Source organism: Nicotiana attenuata, chromosome 3 (genome assembly GCF_001879085.1).
Source record: "Nicotiana attenuata strain UT chromosome 3, NIATTr2, whole genome shotgun sequence".
Classification (NCBI taxonomy): Eukaryota; Viridiplantae; Streptophyta; class Magnoliopsida; order Solanales; family Solanaceae; genus Nicotiana; species Nicotiana attenuata.
The window spans coordinates 70,534,772-70,560,303 of record NC_031991.1 but is presented as its reverse complement, the minus strand read 5'-3'; the positions used below and the strand labels follow the sequence as shown (position 1 = coordinate 70,560,303).

Genomic DNA, 25,532 nt, shown 5'->3' with positions numbered 1-25,532 from the left:
AAAGACTCAAGACTTTCTACCTCTAATTCACAATACCTCCTTATTTCGGACCATAAGGGAAGCAAGGTGGAGACGAGGTTACCAGTTGATAGGCCATTAGTCGGCCAATATTCTGCAGCTTCTTGGGTACCTTTGAGGGACCCGCCTTATTTGCCAGACTGGACACTTGAATACAATAGCCGCCCTCCTAAGAAATGGATACTTTGTGTCACGACCCTATTCCCCGGACCCGGTCGTGATGGCGCCTCTCGTGAAGACAAGGCCAGCCAATCAAACCCAATTTACCTTTTTAAATAGTTAAACAACACAAGGCAGTCTAAAATATGATTTAATAATATTAAGTAGCGGATAGTATCAATAACGTGCGAAAGTACAACCCAACACAGCCCAAATCGGGGTGTCACTAGTCATGAGCATCTACTAAGGTCTAGATACAACTGACAAGTCTGAAATGTACTAAGTACAGACTAATAGAATAAAGAGGGAGAAAAGCAGTGCTGCGAACGCTGGCAGCTACCTTGCTAAACTCCGATAACTCTGCCTCCGATCATCCAATACCCACTACGGGTTCAAAAAAATACCTGAATCTGCACATAAGGTGCAGGGAGTAAAGTGAGTACTTCCAACTCAGTGAGTAATAATCATAAATAAAGACTGAGTGATAAGAAATCACGAAAAGTGCATCAACATGCTAATAGAAGTGGTACAAAACCAGTAAGAAAGCAATGAAGCTGTGAAATCTCTCGAAGCATCTTAGCTCAGTTTAAAACTTCTTCAAAATGGCTTTTTCAACAGTTAAGCAATTGAATGCAAAACAACTAGAACTGATAAGCATAGAGAATCCGCCCCTCGGGCACAGTTACACATCTAAACAGGTAATTGACAGGTAAATGAATAGATAAACACATAAAGGTTCGCCCCTCGGGCTATAGCTCAACAACTCCGCCCCTCGGGCAATATCTCAGATCAATACCAGCCCCTCGGGCAATCACATAAAACAATACCAGTCCCTCGGGCTATATCTCACATCACAATGGGTACCCGCGCTCACTGGGGGTGTGCAGACTCCTGGAGGGGCCCCTTACGGCCCAAGCGCAATATCAAGCCATCTCGTGGCATCATAAACAGGCTCTCGGCCTCATATCAATATCAAGCCACCTCGTGGCGTACAATCTCAGGCCCTCGGCCTCATAATCAATATCAAGCCACCTCGTGGCGTACAGTCTCAGGCCCTCAGCCTCATAATCAAAATTAGTGTATCACCGCTGCGGCGTGCAGCCCGATCCAAAAGATATCCTCACAACACGGCCCTCGGCCTTACTCAGTCAAAATCACATAAGCCTCTCAGGCAATAGTAAAATAGTGTTTCTCAGCCCAAAACATCATTTAAATATCATCCGAGTATTAAAACTGAGTGAACATGGCTGAGTTTTGAAAATAGTGGAAAATAACATGATTGAGTTCAAGTATAAAGTCAAAACAGTGAGGAAATATCAACAAAAATCCCCGAAGGGTTCAAATAGTTGGCACGAAGCCCAAATATGGCATTCAGCCCAAATAATCATGATAGCAAATAGATTTCAGTCAAATACGCGGTAAAATCATCAATCGGGACGGACCAAGTCACAATCCCCAATAGTGCACGACCCCACGCTCGTCATCGAGCATGTGCCTCACCTCAATATAGCACTACGATGTGCAATCCGGGTTTTCAAACCCTCAGAACATCATTTACACTCATTACTCACCTCGAATCGGCTAAATCTCTAGCTCGCAATGCCTTTGCTCCTCGAATCGGCCTCCACACGCGTCGAATCTAACCAAAATCAGAACGAGGACGTCAAAATATGCCAAGGGAACAAAGCCCAAGCGAAAACAATCAACAATTAGCAAAAATCTCGAAATTACCAAAACCCGACCCCCGGGCCCATGTCTCGAAATTCGATAATTTTCACACCAATAGATTCCTTATCCTCCCACGAGTTCATACATACCAAAAATTCAGAAATCCGACCTCAAATGGCCCATCAAAACCTCAATCATAGGTCTCCAATCCTAAACCCTAGCTTTCCCAAATTTCACCCTTAATTTCCACAAATTCTAGCTTTAATCCATGAAATAATAGCATAGGAACAAGTTTTAGGTCCAAAATCCTTACCTCAATGAAGTTCCCTTGAAATCCCTCTTTCAATTCGTCCAAAAAGCTCCCAAGCCGAAGTCAAAATGGTGAAATAACCCAAAGTCGCGAAATGAAATAACTTATATGTTCTGCTCTGCCCAGTCCTTTCCGCATCTGCGGCACTTCAACCGCATCTGCGGTACCGCATTTGCGGTTAAACTCTCCGCTTCTGCGGAACTCACATAAGAGCCCAAAAATCGCATCTGAGGTAAGCCATCCGCACTTGCGACTCCGCGGGTTGCGGTCCCACACCGCATCTGCGGTTCCTGGCAAATTATCAACAATCCGCTTCTGCGGCTCCTCTTCCGCACGTGCGGCGCCGCACCTGCGCTTCCCTATCCGCAGGTGCGAAAATACCAGAAGCAGCAAATTCAGCAGCTGCAACAAAATCCAAACTTCTCCGTTAACCATCCGAAATCACCCCGAGGCCCCCGGGACCTCAACCAAAAGCACAAACATATTTTAATACCTTATTCAAACTTGTTCCAATCATCAAAACACCTCAAACAACATCAAATCACCCAAAACACATCGGATTCAAGCCAAACTTTCCAAAGTCTTCCGGATTCCGCTTTTGATCAAAAACCCAACCAAACCACGTCCGAATGACCTGAAATTTTTCACACACATCCCAAATGACACAACGAAACTATTGCCACTCTCGGAATTCCATTCCGGCCCTTATATTAAAATCTCGCCTACTAATCGGTAATCGCCAAAATCTCAATTTCGCCAATTCAAGCCTAAACCTTCCACGGACTTCCAAAATGCATTCCGATCACGCTCCTAAGTCCCAAATCACCTAACGGAGCTAACAAAATTATAAAAATTCCAATCCGAGATCATATACAAGCAAGTCAAATATTGGTCAAACCTTTCAAATTTTAAGCTTAAACTGAGAACTGTTCTTCCAAATTCATTCTGATTAACCTAAAACCAAAACCAACGATTTACATAAGTCATAATACACTACACGGGGCAAGTCATGTCCGAGAACTGGCGAGCAATGTGCAAAAGCTCAAAACGACCGGTCGGGTCGTTACATCCTCCCCCACTTAAACATACGTTCGTCCTCGAACGTACCCAGAGTTGTTCCACAAGCCAACCACTCGCTGAATAGCCTTACCATGCATATACCCGGGGGTGATCCCACGTCACCCTATCTCATATAGGTCCGATAACACATAGAAATTGAAATTCCACAATCCAATCTAACCCATAAACCATAGAACCACATTTCCACTTTTGAAATCCTCAATGCGATCAGAATCTCACATTTATACTGCGAATAAGCCTGAACAAGCTATAATAACCCATACCTGCAACCTCAGGTGCAGTTACATGATTTACCACATAACTCAAACGCTTGCAGCAATAACTTCTAATCACAGCCGCTGCACACAACAACCGAATACCAATAGAAAACCTCTTATCAACTAAGGTCTCATTCCAACACTTTCATGCACTGCCAATGATAAATGAAACACGCAATAAACCATAGCCATTCCTCAGATCAACCATTCATGAAGCCACTTCTCCTTTGGCAAAGATCATAGCAAATTTCTGAGCCAAGCCTCGATATTATCCTTCCAATATGCTGAAATCGAATCAGTTTGTACTCATTTCAGATCCCGACAATATCATCTAATCCAACACCACTACTCTGGTGACATGACACATCAATACAATCTAACGCCATAACTTGCGCAATCCGCGCACCAATAAGAAACAATCTGAACATACTCAAATCGTGAAAGTGACTCAAATGAAAGAGCTGTACTGCAAGCTCACCAGTACCACCACAACACATGGCTGAGAACCCGTCTCACATCATAGGAACATAACATACGAATCTAACCCACAAGGTCATACCCCCACATAACTTCGCTTCGATGCGCGATCCTATCCAAACACTGCTCCACATGACACACCTCAAGTCACTTTGCTCGAAATTGACGACCACGCGCAATTGATGTCTAGAACCAAAGCAAATTATCATAACCATGGTGAAGCAAATAACATACACCACACAACCCGAAAGGACATAACCGATACGCCATCCACCGAGCAACACCCAATTACTCTTCCTGCTCGACTCCCACTATGAAACCCCAATAGAACCGCACCATATGTGCCTATAACCCACAAATCATAACACCTCGCAACACAGAAAGGTAACTCATAGATCTCCCCAGATTACTAATAAGCTCAATAACAATCGAATCAACACATCCCTCAACAATAAAATTCGGAGCCAACCAAGCCGACCCAAGTTAGAACACGTATCCACATTAGCCTGCCAATGAACTCCTTATCAAGGAAATCCTGAAGCTGCTCCTTCAACTCCTTTAACTCTGCGGGTGCCATACGATACGGTGCCCGGCATCAAATCAATACCGAAATCAACAACCTTTCCTGGCGACATGCCCGGCCACAAGAAACACATCCGAAAAGTCCCTCACCACCGGAACTGAATCACTATGAGGAGCCTCTGCACTGACATCCATCACGAGAGCCCAAATAAGGAAGACAATCCTTCCCAGCCCTCCGCCGGGTCTTCAAAACATGAAACTACTCTACCAAGAACGTAATCCGTCGAACCTTGTCACTCAATCCGTGGCATTCCCGGCATAGCCAACATTGCCGTTTTAGCACAATAGTCCAGAATAACACAACACGAAGACAACCAGTCTATACCCAATATTACATCCAAGATCTAACATACCAAGCAGCAAATGATCCACTCGAGTCTCCAAACCCCGATAGTCACTACACAGTGCCGATACGCACGACCCGTAACCACAACATAGCCTGAATATGAGAACTCCCAGTCTCCAACTCCATATAGCACACGAATCACCATACCTGATCCCAATTCCGCCGTCCGAATACATACCACACCTCTAATACCCAATCATTCCACGAGAGATACTCTAACAATCTTTTGTGCCTCCAAGCAAACTCGGATATCAGCAGTCGATCTAACAAGAAAGTGCTGCAATACTACTGAAGTACCGTCAACTTAATCACATTGCCTTTTTCTGAAACATATACCCTCGTCAAATTACCTCCAACTAGCAATACCATTCCCTTAATCATCTGAAGATCATCCCCCTAATCATCTGGAGCTCACTTCTCTAATTATCTGAAACTGCCCGTGCTGCCTAAGGATTTTATGACCTTCTGTTCAGAACTGAACCGTAACCTTACACACGCAAATCTCAATCCTTCACAACATATCGCATATATCATACCGTCCTAGAATAACATGAGAACTTCATCTCCCTTCCGAGCCACAAACATCCACGTACTCAACTAGCCAAGAACTTTTCATTTGATCCCATCTAGGTGAAAATCACTATACATCCCATGCTCCTCATGCTCGTCGAAAATGTACACCTCTAACCGTGGTAAAAAAAACAACAAGAACTCTCTGTATTCCACTTGCACAAAACTAAACCGTCATGACTGAATCCTTCTGACTCAAGCAGGCTACGCAGGCCATTAAGACCCAAGAGCATTGTCACGAAACATCTGTATAAACTCATTACCTCATAAGTACCCAAAGAACTAATCATATCCTTACCATACCGATTCGGCCTACTACCAAGCTATCCCATCTATCCGAGTTTCCTTCTGATTTACCTTCGACTTGATACTCCCTCTTGCTGTAGCACCACATTTCCTCAACCCAGACTTACCACACAAGACCCAAGCTCATAAAACCACACCGTCTAAGGCTCATAAGCCGCTGAATTTTCTCTTAAGTATTCCCACAAGCACCACGTTCAAACTACCTACCCTGAAAGGACTTTCTTGCGAATCCAAGGCCATTACCTTTACCTTCCTGATACTGCTACATAGAACCCCATAATGATATAGAAATACTACTAGTCTTGACACCCTCCAAATGCAAAACCTCAGTCTCCAGCCACAAGTACAACTTGAAAGTCTCCAATTATTGCATGAAAAGTTTAGAACACATTAGAACCATTCTGTAGAGTCATCCACTCTACCCAAACTGCAATTAGCCCGATCAAAAGAACCGAACAACCTAAGCCTCATTAGCACTTTAGACACCACAGGATGTAACCTTGCCTTAGTCGAAAATTCTTCCTTTACACGAGCCATCCTCGGGCTCAATCCCCTCAAACCATAACTGATTCACCAGCACGCCTCAAACTGGAACCAACATAGCACATAACCGTGCAATCAGCTAATCCGTAGCAAACTCCCTCACTTGGCTCGAAGCCATAGATCAAAACACACATAATAACCCATAACGCATATACTTAATTGCTGCCATAATACCACAGTGAGATTAACTCAATCCTTCATAAGCTCGTGGAACACAGACCATCTGGTACTCCATATCTTCTGCAACTCTCGCATTTACTCTCATAACAATTAAACCCATTCCCTTAAGCGACCCAGATTCAAATTACAATGTATATCTTTCACTTGAAATTGAGATCTTCTAACAGACAACATAAGGATCGCACAAACTCAGAACATTTCGCAGGAGATAACCCACCTCCTTTGCCTCAAACTGGCATTTCTGTATACCTTCCACCATCATATTCATCGTGCAGTCACTTAATCTTCCTGAGTCTGAACTCATACCGCAACATGAATTTTCTTTTTTTACTTCACTCCCAACTAGAAAACATGAAAGGATTCATCACACACCCATAACTCGGGGACATACCTCAAATCAAGATGGAAATCAGACACCTAATAGTTCTTCTATCCTCCAGCAGACCCTTCTTGTCGCTTCCAAATCATACGAATATATCTCGCAGTCACATCATCCTCATCACGTAACTATCCAGTCACTACTCCCCTTAATAGGGACACAATAAAACATGTAGATCCAGAAACACGTGCTCACACAATCAGCACCTCGGTGCTCAAGCTATATGCAAAAAAAATCCGGCCTCGAGTCCTCCGGACTGACCCAACATCAGCACATAGAGATCACATCTCGCCCCTCAATCAGGGAATCACAAGCCATCAATGCACATCTGATACTGAGCGCTCATTCGCGCATATGAATGTGTGGAAGGAGTCCAAAGAGTTATATTTCAAGCTGAATCAAGGACGCACGATAAGAATTTCAAGAATATGGAGTTTTTTCTAAAGGTTCTGCAGCCTCCCGAGGATAAGCACAGACGTCTCTGTACTGATCCGCGAGACTCTACTAAACCTGCTCATGGCTCGTGAGACCTATGTAACCTAGGCTCTGATACCAACTTGTCACGACCCTATTCCTCGGACCCGGTCGTAATGACACCTCTCGTGAAGACAAGGCCAGCCAATCAAACCCAATTTACCTTTTTAAACAGTTAAACAACACAAAGCAGTCTAAAACATGATTTAATAATATTAAGTAGCGGATAATATCAATAACGTGTGGAAGTACAACCCAACACAGCCCAAAACAGGGTGTCACTAGTCATGAGCATCTACTAAGATCTAGATACAACTGACAAGTATGAAATGTACTAAGTACAGACTAATAGAATAAAGAGGGAAAAAAGCGTTGCTGCGAACGCTGGCAGCTACCTTGCTAAACTCCGATGACTCTGCCTCCGATCATCCAATACCCACTACCGGGTTCAAAAAAATACCTGAATCTGCACACAAGGTGTAGGGAGTAAAGTGAGTACTTCCAAATCAGTGAGTAATAATCATAAATAAAGATTGAGTGATAAGAAATCACGAAAAGTGCATCAACATGCTAATAGAAGTGGTACAAAACCAGTAAGAAAGCAATGAAGCTGTGAAATCTCTCGAAGCATCTTAGCTCAGTTTAAAACTTATTCAAAAATGGCTTTTTCAACAGTTAAGCAATTGAATGCAAAACAACTAGAACAGATAAGCATAGAGAATCTGCCCCTCGGGCATAGTTACACAACTAAACATGTAATTGACAGGTAAATGAACAGATAAACACATAAAGGTTTGCCCCTCGGGCTATAGCTCAACAACTCTGCCCCTCGGGCAATATCTCAGATCAATACCAGCCCCTCGGGCAATCACATAAAATAATACCAGCCCCTCAGGTTATATCTCACATCACAATGGGTACCCGCGCTCGCTAGGGGTGTGCAGACTCCTGGAGGGGCCCCTTACGGTCCAAGCGCAATATCAAGCCATCTCGTGGCATCATAAACAGGCTCTTGGCCTCATATCAATATCAAGCCACCTCGTGGCATACAATCTCAGGTCCTCGGCCTCATAATCAATATCAAGCCACCTCGTGGCGTACAGTCTCAGGCCCTCGGCCTCATAATCAAAATCAGTGTATCACCGCTGCGGCGTGCAGCCCGACCCAAAGATAGCCTCACAACATGGCCCTCGGCCTTACTCAGTCAAAATCACATAAGCCTATCGTGCAACAATAAAACAGTGTTTCTCAGCCCAAAAGATCATTTAAATATCATCTGAGTATTAAAACTAAGTGAACATGGATGAGTTTTGAAAACATGGAAAATAACATGACTGAGTTCAAGTATAAAGTCAAAACGGTGAGGAAATATCAACAAAAATCCCCTAAGGGTTCAAATAGTTGGCACGAAGCCCAAATATGGCATTCAGCCCAAATAATCATGATAGCAAATAGATTTCAGTCAAATACGCGGTAAAATCATCAATCGGGATGGACCAAGTCACAATCCCCACTAGTGCACGACCCCACGCTCGTCATCGAGCATGTGCCTCACCTCAATATAGCACTACGATGTGCAATCCGGGTTTTCAAACCCTCAGAACATCATTTGCAATCGTTACTCACCTCGAACCGGCTAAACCTCTAGCTCGCGATGCCTTTGCCCCTCGAATCGGCCTCCACACGCGTCGAATCTAACCAAAATCAGAACGAGGACGTCAAAATATGCCAAGGGAACAAAACCCAAGCGAAAACAATCAACAATTAGCACAAATCCCGAAATTACCAAAACCCGACCCCCGGGCCCACGTCTCGAAATTCGATAATTATCACACCAATAGATTCCTTATCCTCCCACGAGTTCATACATACCAAAAATTCAGAAATCCAACCTCAAATGGCCCATCAAAACCTCAATCATAGGTCTCCAATCCTAAACCCTAACTTTCCCAATTTGCACTAGCATAGGAACGAGTTTTAGGTCCAAAATCCTTACCTCAATGAAGTTCCCTTGAAATCCTTCTTTCAATTCGTCCAAAAAGCTCCCAAGCCGAAGTTAAAATGGTGAAATAACCCAAAGTCGTGAAATGAAATAACTTATACGTTCTGCCCAGTCCTTTCCGCATCTGCGGCACTTCAACCGCATCTGCGGTACCGCTTTTGCGGTTAAACTCTCCGCTTCTGCGGAACTCACTTAAGAGCCCAAAAATCGCATCTGCGGTAAGCCATTCGCACCTGCGACTACGCAGGTGCGGTCCCACACCGCATCTGCGGTTCCTGGCAAATTCTCAACAATACGCTTCTGCGGCTCCTCTTCTGCATGTGCGGCGCCGCACCTGCAGTTCCCAATCCGCAGGTGCGAAAATACCAGAAGCAGCAAATTCAGCAGCTGCAACAAAATCCAAACTTCTCCGTTAACCATCAGAAATCACCCCGAGGCTCCCGTGACCTCAACCAAAAGCAGAAACATATTCTAATACCTTAGTCAAACTTGTTCCAATCATCAAAACACCTCAAACAACATCAAATCACCCAAAACACATCGGATTCAAGCCAAACTTTCCAAAATCTTCCGGATTCCGCTTTTGATCAAAAACCCAACCAAACCACGTCCGAATGACCTGAAATTTTTCACACACATCCCAAATGACACAACGAAACTATTGCCACTCTCGGAATTCCATTCCGACCCTTATATCAAAATCTCGCCTACCAACCGGAAATTGCCAAAATCTCAATTTTGCCAATTCAAGCCTAAACCTTCCACGGACTTCCAAAATACACTCCGATCATGCTCCTAAGTCCCAAATCACCTAACGGATCTAACCAAATCATAAAAATTCCGATCCGAGATCATATACAAGCAAGTCAAATATTGGTCAAACCTTTTAAATTTTAAGCTTAAACTGAGAATTGTTCTTCCAAATTCATTTTGATTAACCTGAAACCAAAACCAACGTTATATAAGTCATAATACACTACACGGGGCAATTCATGCTCGAGAACTGGCGAGCAATGTGCAAAATCTCAAAACGGCCGGTCGGATTGTTACACTTTGCACCACTAATCATCATGCTTGGAATGTCGCGAGTACCTTATGAATGCCTGGGGTGGTGAATTATTAACAAGGAAACCTATTGGGGCAATGATTTGCCATTCGGTGGTGAATTTCATTACGTTCCTAGCCACTGGGAATGGGCAAAAGACGTCTTAAGTAGGTGTGGTCTGACCCTGGAGGGTGAAAGAATTTATGACGTCCTATATGCTTCACTCTTCATATATGACCGTAATACAAATATTATGCGGGCTTCCTGTGAGGCATGGTGCCCTATTACAAATACATCGCTTACCTCTGCTGGAGACCTATCCATATCACTTTGGGATTTATATATGATTGACAGTCTGCCTATAACAGGATCTCTTTACGAGGAAGTTGTGCCAAATGTTGAAGAGCTTACAGGCACGTACGACAAGGGGAGAAGGTTTCTTCCCCAGGCTTGTGAGCATTTGTTTGATGCCTTCCATCGGCTCCGAGAGGGAGGTAGCAACGATCCAAAGGTTTCTGTGAAAAAATAGGTAGAGTTCCGGTGCAGAAACACAATGAAGTACACTCAGCCTCCATTAAGGAAAGAAAAGAAGTTTGCTCGTTTAAAATCGACGCACAATCCTATTGGGGTCAATAGAGAAAGCAGTTAATTGGACGACTATTGAAGAAGCCTTATTCCATAAGCTAGGAGTTATGGGTGACAAGAAAGACGAGACATACTTGGCTACTTTTCTTCTTGTTGGTTATGTATTTTTGTGCTCCTTTCAAAAAAAAGTTGACTTCATTTCGTCCTGGGACCTTTAAGATCACGTGTCATCTTGCTTGTAAATGAAAATTCAGCCTTGCAGTCCCGGTCTTAGCTAGAATATATAAGGTTTTGAACGTGTTTCAAAGTGCTCGTTGCTTGATCCTGCCCAAACTTGCTTTCCAGCTCATTATGTGTATGGTTGGTTAGCCCATTACTTTAAGACTCATTTTCCGTATGCAAAGAGGCCAGTTGTTCCTCTTATGGCCGCATGTTCTGGTGAAGGTGCTGCTAGATATTCTGGGAAAGAGAAAGCAAGGAAGCGTATTCAAAATGGAGAAAATATCATTTGGACTTCGGCAGTGCCCCGCAGATCTAATCCAAACCACTACTATGACGACGGTAAGGCAGATGAGTTCGAGTTAAATTTCTTTATGAGTATTGGCTCGAATTATCTTCCTTTGAGGGATGGAGTCAACTTTTATTGAACCTTACAACCCTCATCGATTTAGCCGCCAATTTGGTTTTTATCAAGACACCCCTGGTCGCTTGGAGAGAGATTTTCGTGAGGCCTCATTAGAAGAAGGGTCAAGACTTGCACGAATTTATGTGTTGACTAGATCTAAGTCAAGGGCAGTATTTCCTCCTTTTGGATCCAACATGAAGAAGTTTACATTTTCTAACTATAGATCTTGGTGGGCAAGGGCGCATGGAAGCCTTCTTGAAGACCACTTACTATTTTTGATGAATCCTATTGAGCCAATCACAAATACCCTTCAAGACCGCAATAAGGATGTCTTAGTGACTGATAAGCTTCATGCTTTAAAGTCTAAGGTAGTTGAGATGCGCACAGGCAACGGACCCATGCTACACAAGGAAGTTCGAAGAGAAGAGATCCATGCTCTTGTTGGCAAAAGTCTTATTCCATTTGAGTAGTCGTCGATGCCTCTAGCGAGCGACTATCCCAATAGGATAATGATAACAACAAATGAGATCAATGTTGGAAAAAGAGAAGGCCTAAACCAGAAGGAGTTGTAGAGGTCCAAAGCGTTGATAGCCCTTCAAGAACACTAACAACTCGTAACGAGAAGGTAAAAGAAAACATAAACTTTTCATTTTCGTTAACCATGGCCAAATGACTTTGCTAAAGTGTTCTTACATTTTTTTTCTTTACTTTTTGCAGGCTAATAACATTGGAGCACTGCAACGAGGAAGGACACAAGATAGTGGTGAATCTATAGCAGCACCGAACCCGCAGAAATCATCTTCCACAGCTAAGGCAGACCAAGGGGCAACTTTTATTTCTCATGATGGAATTAGGGCAAAGTTGGGCTCCGATTTGCGTGAATGACCAACAATTGCAACTTCTGGTTTTTATGGAAAGAAGGTTGTCTTGGATATTCAAAAGGAGTTTATCTTGAAGCTTTGGACTTCGATTTAGCGTAAGCTGAAAGGTAGCAATGCAGACAAGGTCTCTAAGCTTGAAGAAAATACTAAAGTGATCCTTGAGGCAATGGATGGGGATGATGTGGATATTTCCCCTTTGAGAAACCTACCGGAGTCCCTTTTTGAGCTTGTTGCTTCATATAACAGGACACGGTCGGCTTTATCTGAGAAAGTTGAAGAGACTGCAATATCAGAGGCTGAGGTACACCTTACAAATACCATGATTGAAGAATAAGAGAAGGTTATAGAAGTGTCATCTATCCGTCAGTCCCTAGTTACAGTGAAAGAGAAGATAGAGAAGCTCTGTGAAAAAGAGAAGAACTTAGAAGCCCTTTTAGAAGTTGCTAAGAAAGAAGTTGAAGAAGCCAAGTTAGGAACCTCAACTACTAGAAAGGAGTATGACACATGATGCAATGCCTTGTTAAATGATGATGACTTGGCCGATTTTGAGAAGAAGAAGAAATACTTGGAAGCTATGCTCAAAGATTTTGCCAACTACAAGTTGTGCTTAGATTAGGCTATAAACACTGCTTTATTTGTTTTTCCCTTTCTTCTTGAATTTGATTGTTTAGTAGATGTTCTCATTAGCAATAAAACTTCTTTCGTTTCACTTTATATTGCGTGTTCTCATCAATATTCCCTTTTGTTCTTGAAATTTTTTTAAGTGCTTCAACGATCAGGACTCGGTAGTTTATCCATGTATTCTAAACTAAACCCTCACTTTTCTTTTTATTAAGGTGACTGAACTTAAAATAAAACTCTAAGTTGCCTACGTACCTCGATGAAGAGGATCAAGTCATTACGTAGTTCAGAACAAGTAATATTTTTTTTAATTACTTTATGGATTTGAAGACTTGACGGACTTGAAGACTGTAACTTTAAGAACTAGCCGACCTGAACACTTCAAATTGATGATGTAACAGACTTGAAAAAATCAACTTGACTTAGAACCGAAGACTTTAACTTGAATATTTGGCCTCCTATTAAAGAAACCACAATCATCCCATCAAAGACCTCAATTTGACATGGAGGGCTTGCCCCATTTAGCCATCAAGACAAGACAAAGGGTTCAAGGAAAGAAAACATGTACACCTAATCTTCAAGTGTCATCAAGTGAATTATATTTCATCATACCTCATTTAAATAATGCCTTGGATAATATGTTTTTTTAAACTCATATGCCCGAAATTAGAATGAAACTCTAAGCTGTCAATGTACCTCGGCGAAGAAGATCAAGTCATTATATTTTTTAATGTCCTAACTTTTGCCTAGGCCGCCTCTTTTGAGATTTTCAATCTAGCGGACTTTTTTTTGGACCGTACACAGTTTATACTCTTGTGGTCCAGGAGTAACATAAAGTTTGTGCTCATGTGTTAAGGAGCGTATTTGTTTTCTTCAAGGATAGTATCTCTTCATGAATTTCCCATTGATGGAGCTAATCCGCAAACCTTCTGAGTCAACTATCTTGTAAGCGCCACTTGAGTATACCTCTTGTACAATATATGGTCCATCCTACTTAGCAGAGAATTTGTCCCCAAATCGACAAGAGGTAATAATAGGCCTTTTGACCACAAGAACTTGGTCACCCACTTGGAAAGATCTAAGGCGCACCCTTTTGTTAAAAGATGAGACAGGCGTGCTCGATAACATTCAAGGCTTTGTTGAGCTTCTAGCCTCTTTTCATCAAGAGCTTCCAATTCTTCAAGGCGTAACCGAGCATTTTATTCATCAGCGAGTCCTTCTTGAATGGCAAGCCGCAACGGTGCGATTTGACGCTCAAGTAGAAGGACTGTTTCAACTCCATAAACAAGTGAATAAGGAGTCGCTTGCGTTGGTGTGCGATATGTAGTCCTATATGCCCAAAGAGCTTCTTTCATTCTCTCATCCCAATCTCTCTTAGACTTAGAGACAACCTTTTCAACAAGTTGTGTAACGTCTTGTTAAAGGCTTCAGCAAGTCCATTAGAAGCAACATAGTACATGGAGGAATTGCGTTGCTTGAAGCCAAAAAGATCACATATTTTATTCATCAGCTTGTTATCAAATGGCTTACCATTGTCCGTCAATATATATCGAAGAATGCCGAAACGATAGATAATATTGACTCCAATGAAGTTAGTCACATTTTCCTTCTTTACTTCCTTAAGAGAAACAACTTCAGCCTACTCCGAGAAGTAATTAGTTGCGGCCAAAATGTATAGATGTCCACCAGAAGACTTTGGCAATGGACCAACAATATCCAAACTCCAAGCATCAAATGGCCAAGAAGCAACAGTTGGGTGTAATACTTTAGGTGGTTGATGTATGAAGTTAGCATGGAATTGGCAAGCTGTACACCTTCGAGCGTAATCTTGGCTTATTTTTACCATCGTAAGATTGCTCTACGTTTAGGCATTATTATCAAGCCTTAATACTATTATTAATTTTTGTAATACATTTTCCAAAACATACTCGCTAGAAACACCAAAAAAATATTTTCTTACAATAGAATTTATTTTTGAGAAATTTTCATAAACCACTATAATTTAGAGTCTAATAACTATAGTGTGCCTAATTAGCATACATAACTACTACTCAATTGTTATTAACTTGTATCACTTGTATTCAAATGCGCAACGAATACGATATGTATGAACTGTAATTAAGGCAAAATACAAAGGTGTATACAAAGGATACAACGAATATAAAATATATACAAAGGATACAAGCTGTATTGTTCGCGTAACGAATACAATCAAGGCGAAATACAGAATACAGAAAAATCAAATATTCTTTGTTGAGAGTCAAACTCAAGACCTCCATTAACTAAGCGGGCGCTCTAACCAACTAAGCCATGAGAGCTTGTTGCTCCCTTGTTTCAGTTCACAATAATTAACCTCTTATTTGGGTGCAATAACATTCAAATATAGCTACGAATAGTAAATTTCTTGCTATCTAGAGTTCATGCAAAATTGCTGTCTGAAAGGAATTATCAACGGGTTGGGAGCAAAGTAGCTAATATTGATAAATACAACATAAATGTTTGATGTATCGCGTAATTTTCTCTTTATTTTTCAACAAATGTTGTTCATCATATATCTAACATAACGCGCTAACCCGATTCGAGAACTTGCGGGGGCGTACCAGTATAATTTAAAGTAAGGTCGGAAACTCGTCATTCACAAGTAATTCAGGGACTACGTTTGCAATATGAGGAAATATGCATATCTCAAATGGATATAAACGCAAACGTGGAGTCAATGACACGTCAGTAAGGAGGAACTTCGAAAGCGACAGGGATTATTATATCCAACCACAGAATGCCACGTTGCAAAATGGGACCATAACTTCCCTGGACGGCAAGAATAGGCGGTGTTGTAGCTACGAATCCTAATTTATCGGACTCGGACCCTTTCTCTCTCTCCAGAGCATTTTGGGAAATAGTTTTGCAGTTTGATTACTTTTTTCCAGGAGTTATATCGATTGAATCGGTATCGATTATTTGTTGTAATTACCAAATCTAATCCAAATATAATCGCAACCGATGCAACGGCTCGTTGACCATACCCTCGCTGTCACCAAAGAGTAAGTTTTCATTTGTCCTTCTTTATGTGTATAAATACACAAGCACCTGATACAACTACATTGATGTACATTTACATGGATGCCCGTATGCGTATTCAGGCATATTCTCGATCCAATTGGAATGAAATGGATGAGTGGATGTTTGGGAGATATATGTGGTTGATCCCAAATGATATTGGATTAAGACGAATTTGATTGATTGATTGATTATTCTACAGTGAAGTGGTGATGTGTTGATTCTTCGCAATTAGTTTTTAAAAAGAATGTGAATAAGTTGGCCTAGTGGTTGGGTTAAGAACCATCAGGTCTCATGTTCAAATCCCAGCGGAGACGGAGACGAAAAACACTGATGAATTTTTTCCATCTATTCAAGCCTTGGTGGATAGAGTTACTTGTTACCTTCCAAGCTGGCTTGGACACCGTGGTTATCAGAAAAGAAGAATGTGAATATTGCTTTGAAGCTTCTTTTTTGGGTTTAGTTAATTAGCCAGAGCTTAAGAAAATAAAAAATACACGATATATTGAGTTGTAATATACCTTTGGTTTGAGATTTTGTGGTAGTATAAGGTTAAGATAGATGTGCAATTGAAAAATGAATGTTAGACATAAGTATATGTGTGTGAGCGTGTACTTATGCTATGTTTTCTGTATATACGAAACAAATTGATATTGAAGAATAGGTACAGTTGGATAGCTACATTAACAGATTACTAGTATTAATTATGCTATGAACTTCTATGGGGCGTATGTGCAGAAAAAAGTGACAAAATTAGAGTTTTAGTTGTCTAAGAAATAGAATTGTGATGGCATGCGTCTCATTATCATAGTAGAATGCCAAATTAACAGGCTATTAACGTTTGCCGCCACCAGACATGATAGCATCAATTCATCTTTTGCATAATAAATTCATGACGTGGAGGACATTATTGGACAGATGTAAAGGGTCATATCTTCAAGAGAGGAACTAGAAATGAAAACGCATACCAATCTAACCATTTAGGATATGTGCGGTAGAACGATGGGAATCCTTGGAATCAATGCAAACTTAGCTAAAGATAGAGCACAATGGAAGAAAAAGATCCATATAGGTGATATCTACTAGTTGGTAATATGTTTTAGATGCTAGAGAACTTCTAATATATATATATATATAAGACTTTTTTTGTTACTTTCACTGCTATTTTATTTTGGTATGATAGATGATATGAGTTGAGCTTAAAAAAAGAAGTGAGGATTCACATAGCTGACCCCAAGTTGTTTGGGATTTAGGCGTAGCCGCTTAGCTGTTGTTGTTGTTGCGGTAGAACATTGGGGCGGATTTGGGAGCACAATGTTGCAGATTGGCGACTATCCTTTATGTCTATATATCACGCTGATCTCAAGCTATTCCCAGAGTTTCATCTAAATCTCGAAGAAGTGAACTTGATGTGGCTTGTATTTCTTTCAATACTATTAGCGCATATGGAAGTACTAGAATTAATCGAGAGAAAAAGGTAGAGCTAGGCGAGATATAATTCTTACCTCTACTCAAGTAGATCGTATTGGTGTACTCAAAGCAGATTGGTTATTCTCTTGCTCCCTTAGCTAGAAGGAGAAAAAAGTTTCCACTATATTTATTCTTTGCCTGTAACTGCTTCGGCAATTAAGTGGCTTCTTCTAGAAGAGATCCGGGGGGAGGATGTCTATTTTTACGAACAAACCTCTAGCTGCTTGTATTTTGCTCTTGATGCCGTTCAAGTAGCAGACTAATGGCAATATTATAGCAAGAAGTGGGATCATGAAAGCCAAACCGATATAACAGTTGTTTCGTGGATAGATTCGGCTATGATCCCCCCTATTTATCCGGTGGAATAGATGGGAAATTATTGCAAAATTCGGTTTTCATTGTGATGATTGCCTTAAGGGCATTGGTTGAGTGCACTGCAACATAATAAGCTCAATATCTATGGATACCCTAATGCACTACCATTTCTTTACAAGTGAGAACAATTACTTTTGGCGGATAGATTTGAATGAGCTCAGAAGTCATTAACCATAAAAGTAGCTCATATTCAGCAGTATTATTTTATTCATATGTTGTAATTTTTATTCAGCTTGAAATCCTTAGAGTTACTCTCACTCTGTTTTCTTCAGCAAATATGGTTATTGATGCATTATTTAATGTTTCTGTCTTTTGTCAACATTTCTTCAGGTCAGTTAAGGCAGTGACTTATGAGTCACTGAATAATGTTGTGAGATTGATTAATGGAGTGTCAGCATTATTATTGACAATATTGCCCGGGAAATCTACCATTCTTGAAGGCATACATGGTTGGGAGCTTCGTCCAACATTTCGTGGACCTCGGCTTCCACAGTGGATGGAGAAGTGAGTTTTTATCTTCTTTCCCATTTTACCCCTGTTTTGGCTTTTGAACTTAGCTCTTTTTGAATCATGCGTCTGTATTAACATCTACCTTTTCGGTGATCACAGTGGCGCCTCTTCTTTTAACCAGTTCATTCATGAACTTTCTATTGATTCTGATACCTCCTCGAGTGTAGATTATTCATCATCAGAAGAAGAAGAATATACTGATAGCAACATTTGTCCTCCATCTCCACTGTCACAAAGTTCTCGGGTATCTAGAGCTCGCAGTCTTTCAAGGCGGAACAGGCACTGGATAAATTGGGTCAGATACATTATTTCATGGCTCCTATTCCCAATTAAATTTATGTTGGGCATACCTTTGTATCTCTATGCTTTGGGTACGGGCAGCAGAGTCTCTCGGACATCTGAGAGTTTCCAGTCTTCCCATGTACAAGCGAGGAAGAGGTTACAGACACTAAGGGATCACGTTGTCCAGCGTGCCACTGACAGAAGACGTGGTGTCGTTGAGGTTTGTTTGACATTTTCATACAACATTACTCTTGGTGTGTGTGGTGGGGGGGGGGGGGTTAGGTTTTACAGTTATCTTTTTTTTAGGTAGGTGAGGGGTGAGGTGGGGGGGGGGGTTAGGTTTTACAGCTCATTGGTTATCCACGTGATTCCTCATGTTATCCTTGTCTGGCCAATATTTGAACATGCCAATTTGCCTTACACGTCTTCTACTCTATGTACGAGAGGTGATTAGGCGAACCATATTCACAGAAAGGGTAGCAAATTGAAAGATAGAAGGAAAAAGGAACAAAGAATGGGAAGACTTATTAACTGTCTTCTCCAACCTACTCCCAGAAGCGTGAAGGGGAGGGGGAGGACTCAAAAATATTCCAACATTCCCTAGATGTAAGTGTGCTTAGCTGCTACCTTCACTTTCTTTCATCTACAATTTCCTAGACAAATTCTGAAGAGAGACTGTGAGGGAGAGAGATAATTCACCTCCCTTTTTTGGTATGCCTCGGATCCAATGCGACATATCTTTTTTCCTGAAAAAATACTATATCACAAAAGTAAAAGGAAAAAATACATGGAGGAAGAAACGTGATGGGCTGCAAAGAACATATCTCGATTGAAAATGCAAAGAGACAAAAATATACTCTCGGTCCTTGATGGTAGGGGGGAGACTTAGAGAAGTTTATCCATGATAACTCGGGTTGCGATTGCGGAGGCGGTCGAAAAAGGCTCCTCTTTAGGTAACAGATCAAGAAGGAGGTTAAAGAAAGAAGCCATGAAAGTTGGTGAATAAAGGGTTGGTCATGAGCTTCGGTCTTGATCATTTTGTGTTTGCGGATTTGTATGGTGAATCTTTCAGTTTTAAGCAATCTACAAGAGGAAGAAATCGGAAAGGTGTTTGGTTTGTGGGTGAAAGACTGATGCTATACTAGAAGGGAAAGACAACCGCTGCAACTTTCAACCTTAAGTAATACAGGTTGTAAAAGAATCATGCAATTGTTGTGGTTGTTTCGTTGGACTATGGCCTGGCAAGCATTGCTTATAACTCAATGAAGATTGCAGGTTTGGGCTACATTAAAAGCAATTTGAAGTTTCAAAATTCAAAAAATATAAGGTGAAAACAGAGTTAACAAGAAGTATTTTGACTATAATTAGCTTTAACTTTTCCTATTTACCACTTTGGTGTCACGGAAAATTGGACCTTAAAAGGTGGGCCTTGGAGCGACAGAGAAGTGCTATGTGTTTCTACGGGCAACTAGGGTTTGAAACTTGCAGCCTCTCCATAAAAGAGGGAAGGCTGCCTACATTCGTCTTCTCCCGAGCCTGCTTTAGCGAGAGCCTTCTGACACTGGGTCAACCTTAAAAGAGTTGGATTTGAGTAATTCGATGGTTTTTATGTCAATCAGAAGAAACCAAACAGCTGAACTAACTCCAGAATTGGTTTTCTCACTAACAACTTAATACTGTCTGTTTATTCTTTTATTCAACACCCGTTCCTGTTTCTTCGTCGCTCGTCCTACCTGCCAAAACAATACCAAAAGTGAAGAATAATAGGAGTTCGGGAGGAGAAAAGTGAAAATAAAAAATTGTGTCTTCTTAGAAACTACCTTGTCCTGTCCAGTATATTCTATTTGTTTTTGTTTTCTGCCCGATTATATTCTTATGAATATGACTTGGTCTAATTTTGTTATATGCAGGATCTCCATTTAGCAATTGAGATCACCATTGAGGCTGTTTTTGAATTTGTTGACAAGGCAGCACACTGTCTTCTATCACCAATAGGCACCTTGAAGAAAGTGGTGAAGTGGTTTTGTTCTTATAACAGCGGTCACGAGGATGTTCCCTCTGTTGGTTCAGGTGTCTCTGTTCCTGTGGATACCCTCGCGGAGAGTGATCCTACTCCTAGAGAACGGAAGACAGGCTTTAATTCCCTCAATACAGATGCTCGGACATGTCAAGATGTCATTACAGAGCTTGGGTGAGGGTTTTTGCTTGCATTTTACCTCTTCTAAGATCTGGCCTACACAGTTGTCTTTTTTCTAAAAGAATCTTGCCGACACAGTTCAAGGGATCGGACATGTCCAATTCTTCTTAAAATATTTCTTAAGTTTGTCGTATTAATAAGAGGATACATTTTTAAAGTTTGGATCTAAAATATTTCACCAAATTCTTTAAAGGTCTGTAAAGTGCTGGATAAGAGTAGCATCTTCTCTGTACTTCTATTGTGTTAGTGTCTGCTGTAACTAATCCAGTGCGCGTAGAGAGTGCTTATTTTCTTGAAATACTAACTTTCAAGTTATAATGACCTCTAAATTGATTGGACATACTGCTTTTTGGACAAGAATTATATTACAAAATTTTTTGAGATTACAACTGTAAACAGGAAAATGAAAATCATTGACTTCCCAGTTTTATTTTGGACCAACCAGTGTTGTTTGGGTAGATATTGTCCTCTAGACTGTTGAAGCATGTTCTAAACCCTTCGTATTCATTACTAAGCAGTGCTTTGCTTTTCAAATAAAATTGGCATCTCAGTTATTCTCAGCATGCTACTCTTTCCTTTGTAGATACCCATATGAAGCTCTTCGTGTGGTTACTGATGATGGATATGTTCTCCTTTTGGAGAGAATTCCAAGGTTTGCATTTCTGTTGTGATCATCATCGCTACTTTATATCAGAGCTTTAAGGTGGATGCCCATTTATAGATATTGCTTGATGTTTCAAACTTAATTTTGCAGACGTGATGCTCGGAAGGTTGTTTATCTACAACATGGGGTTTTTGATTCATCCATGGGGTGAGCCTAACATCTCTTCTAACTCTTCAAAATCATTTTCCCTTTCTTAATTGGCGTATTCAACTTGTTGCATACTTGGGATAACATTGATGTCTCAGCATAAATTGCAAGTTTGTCCTTTGAGATTCGCTAGGCTTATAAGTAACTACTGCGTGATATTTTGGGTGAAATGACAAAGTTGATCAGATAGAAGGACTTGGGAAGTACCAAATCATTGGTTCTATGTCAGTTGACTGTCTAAGCAACACTTTGAACAACTATGGATTTTTTTCTTTTTTCCCCTTCACAGGTTTCTAAGTAGATCAAACTATGATATGCGTATGTGCTAATTAGTTCGCTAGGGAGTTGGATAAAGGACTAGGATTATGGAATGTTGAGCAGGGAGTTCAGTATTTTGCTTTTCTCATTTTACATATTCATAATGTCAAAATATCAGTGTGATCCTGAAAGCAGGATCAGGATAATTTGCTACTGTAGCTGAACTACCTTCTGGGCGAAGCCAAGTATTTTCAAGAAACTTTTTTGGCTGGAGAGGGTCTATTTTCTATATGGACATTGATGAAGGTGTAGAACTGGTAATAGGCTATCAATTTATACCGTCTGAGGATGAGATCGACTATATCTGGCACTTTGATCTTGTGGATTGTGTGCATTATATCTCGTCCCCTCGCCAAATCACACAAATTGAGGAGGCATCTATTTGTCGATGTCATTTGATCTATGTTGCATTGAGACGTAGTAGTCCTTCAATTTTTAGTTCTTATGTTTTCCTTCCTTAATATTGTGTAGATCAGTCAACCCTCAGGGGTTGGCCTGGTGGCAATAGACTTGAGCCTTGGGGTTTGCTCCCTTTCAAGGTCGAAACCCACTAGGTGCAAACAATTTCTGTGGGCCATCGGACTGGGTAAAACCTGAATTAACCGTGGTGCACTTGCGGGAAACTCCTTGCCGAGGGCCTGTGCATCCCCGGGATTAGTCGGGGCTCTTAGAGACTCCGACACCCTGTGCAAATCAAATAAAAAATACTGTGTAGATCAGTCCTAACTTTCAATTGCATCGTTAAGATTTACGGCTATGATTAGTTCTAACTGTCAATTGCATCGTTATTTATTCTATTTGATCTCTCACTTGGTGATTTGACTTATAGTTGGGTATCGAATGGAGTTGTTGGTTCCCCAGCATTTGCAGCCTATGATCAAGGTTTGTCCATTGTGCTGTTGTGTCAACTAATTTTTTGGGTGTGCATATACTGTACTCTCCTGAGATAATTATGTAGTATTCAAGCTTGTCTTTCTTGATTACAGGGTATGATGTTTTCCTAGGAAATTTCCGTGGATTGGTCTCAAGAGAGCATGTTGACAAGAACATATCCTCACGCCAGTAAGTGTATTACTTCATGCAGCTCCCATCATGTCTAAATTGTCGTTAGACTTCTTTTTGAAAAAAAAAGTTTCTTCATATTTTGTGTGTTTGGTGATTGTTGAATCGCTATCAAGTTACTTTAGTTCCTAAATGTGGATGTTCATGCAGGTACTGGAAGTACTCCATAAATGAGCATGGGACACATGATATACCTGCAATGATAGAGAAGATCCACAAAACAAAAGTTACTGAATTGAAAAATAGCCAAAAAGCTGTGGAGGAAGAGAGCAACAATGATCAACCTTACAAACTTTGTGCAATTTGCCATAGTTTGGGAGGAGCTGCTATTCTAATGTACGTCCTAACACGTCGAATTGAGGAAAAGCCCCATAGACTTTCAAGATTAATCTTATTATCACCTGCTGGGTTTCATCATGATTCCAATCCTGTATTCACAATGATGGAATACTTATTCCTACTATTGTCTCCTCTACTTGCCCCTTTTGTGTCAGCTTTCTATATACCCACTCGTTTTTTCCGCATGCTGCTTAACAAGTTGGCCCGTGATTTCCACAACTTACCAGCAGTTGGAGGCCTTGTGCAAACTCTCATAAGCTATGGGGTTGGTGGAGACAGTTCAAATTGGGTTGGAGTCTTAGGGTTGCCGCACTACAATATGAATGATATGCCAGCTGTTTCATTCCGTGTGGCTCTTCATTTGGCACAGATCAAGCACAGTCGGAAGTTTATAATGTTTGACTATGGGAGTGCGGCTGCAAACATGGAAGCTTATGGTTCCCCTAAGCCTTTAGATTTGGGGGAGTATTATTCCCTTATTGATATTCCTGTTGATCTTGTTGCTGGGCGAAAGGACAAGGTCATCAGGCCATCCATGGTAAGGAAACATTATAAGCTGATGAAGGATGCAGGTGTGGAGGTGTCATATAATGAGTTTGAGTATGCTCATTTGGATTTTACATTTTCTCATCATGAAGAACTATTGGCCTATGTTATGTCTCGATTATTGTTAGTAGGTGCTTCTATGAAGCAGCAACCTGGGCAAAGATCGTTAAAGCTGAGGAGAAAAGAGGGGGAAGCCAGCAGCAATTGAAGTGTAACACTACAAGAGCCTGACACCTTTGATGTTTTGGATGCTCCAAGTTATTTGGTGTTCCGTGTAATACATGTATGTTACATATACAGAAAAATATAGAGAACATGGGGTCATCAAATTGTACCAGTGAAAGCGTTGGCTCCTTTGTACATTCCCACATATTTTTCCAAGGGGATAGAATTGTATTGGATGGTGTAGTGTAAGAGATTTAGGTGTGGTTTTGTGAATATTGTCGTATGTATGTTGTAAGATTGTAACATGTTGAAGTTTCAATGAAACAGTCGTTTACCTCTTTTTCCCTCTTTCTTCACCCCTTCCCAGAATATTTCGTTCAGTATTCTCCTTCGAAGTGCCTGATGTTGGAACTTTTAGACCGAGATTCCTAGCCTGATTGGCCAAGCTTATTAAATCAGCTTATTTTGAGAAGTGTTTTTCCGACAACAATTAATGTTTAACCAAGCTTTTAAAAAATACTTCTAAATATATTTTTTTCAAAAGTATTTTTCAAAAAAGTTCTTTTAAAAAAATATTCTTATGGAGAAGCTACTTTTTCTATCAGGGTTGTGGCACTTTGACACTTTTTATTAGCCAGATAAATGAGACTAGTTCTATCTATACTTAAACAAATGAGTGCTTGCAGAGATGGGAGTATATATTATCTAGGGGTGTACAGATCGAACAGGAAAATCGCATCAAACCGAAAAGTCAAACAAAACCGATTAAAAGACCTGTTGAGGTTTGGTTGGATTTGATTTGGTATTGAGCAAAAAAACCCAAACCAAACCGACATATAAATATATATTTGTATATACTTTAAAGATTTTATACAGAATTTTCTTTAAAAGATATCTAGAAATATTTGGGATTCTCTTATGGGATGTAATATTTAGTAAAATATGAAGTGCTCCATTCTTATTAACTTTAAATATTGTGTTGTATGATCACTTTCTTATCAAGTGTTATTGAAATGTGTCAGTTTCTTTATTCTTTCATATTCAGATATCAAGATCTAATAAATTCTTATCTTTTTTGTTGTTGAAGTGGTTTTTCGATAATTGAAAATTAAATAGTACTTATTATTATTTAGGTATTATATTGATTTTTATATTTAATTATTAAATTTGGTTAACCTTGAAAGTGTACATCAATAAAAAGTTATTGCCAGACAACTAAAAAAATAACTATCATGTGCTACTATGAAAATTATCCCATAAGAATATTTTAATAGATCATATATTTGTCAACT

General features: G+C 40.5%; 1 protein-coding gene across 2 annotated transcripts; it reads left to right on the top strand.

Annotated features, from left to right (window-relative positions):
- LOC109224064 (lipase member N) lies at positions 15,922 to 24,582 on the top strand. 2 transcript variants are annotated; one of them, XM_019388611.1, is made up of 9 exons: positions 15,922 to 16,149; positions 18,341 to 18,514; positions 18,620 to 19,022; positions 20,713 to 20,993; positions 21,583 to 21,651; positions 21,754 to 21,810; positions 22,958 to 23,010; positions 23,115 to 23,190; positions 23,341 to 24,582. In XM_019388611.1, exons 1-9 carry the CDS (start codon positions 16,109 to 16,111, stop codon positions 24,281 to 24,283), a joined length of 2,097 nt encoding a protein of 698 aa, XP_019244156.1. In that variant the 5' UTR covers positions 15,922 to 16,108; the 3' UTR covers positions 24,284 to 24,582. The 2 variants fall into 2 exon arrangements, with proteins under 2 accessions (XP_019244156.1, XP_019244157.1); XM_019388612.1 differs by lacking the exon at positions 15,922 to 16,149 and having other exon boundaries at positions 18,360 to 18,514; positions 18,688 to 19,022.

What these genes read in the sequence shown, in the direction of transcription:
- LOC109224064 (XM_019388611.1), top strand. Translation starts at nt 16,109, where the DNA reads ATGCAACGGCTCGTTGACCATACCCTCGCTGTCACCAAAGA. An exon ending in ACCCTCGCTGTCACCAAAGA is followed by an intron (nt 16,150 to 18,340) that starts GTAAGTTTTCAT and finishes ACATTTCTTCAG; the next exon opens with GTCAGTTAAGGCAGTGACTT. An exon ending in ATTTGCAGCCTATGATCAAG is followed by an intron (nt 23,011 to 23,114) that starts GTTTGTCCATTG and finishes TCTTGATTACAG; the next exon opens with GGTATGATGTTTTCCTAGGA.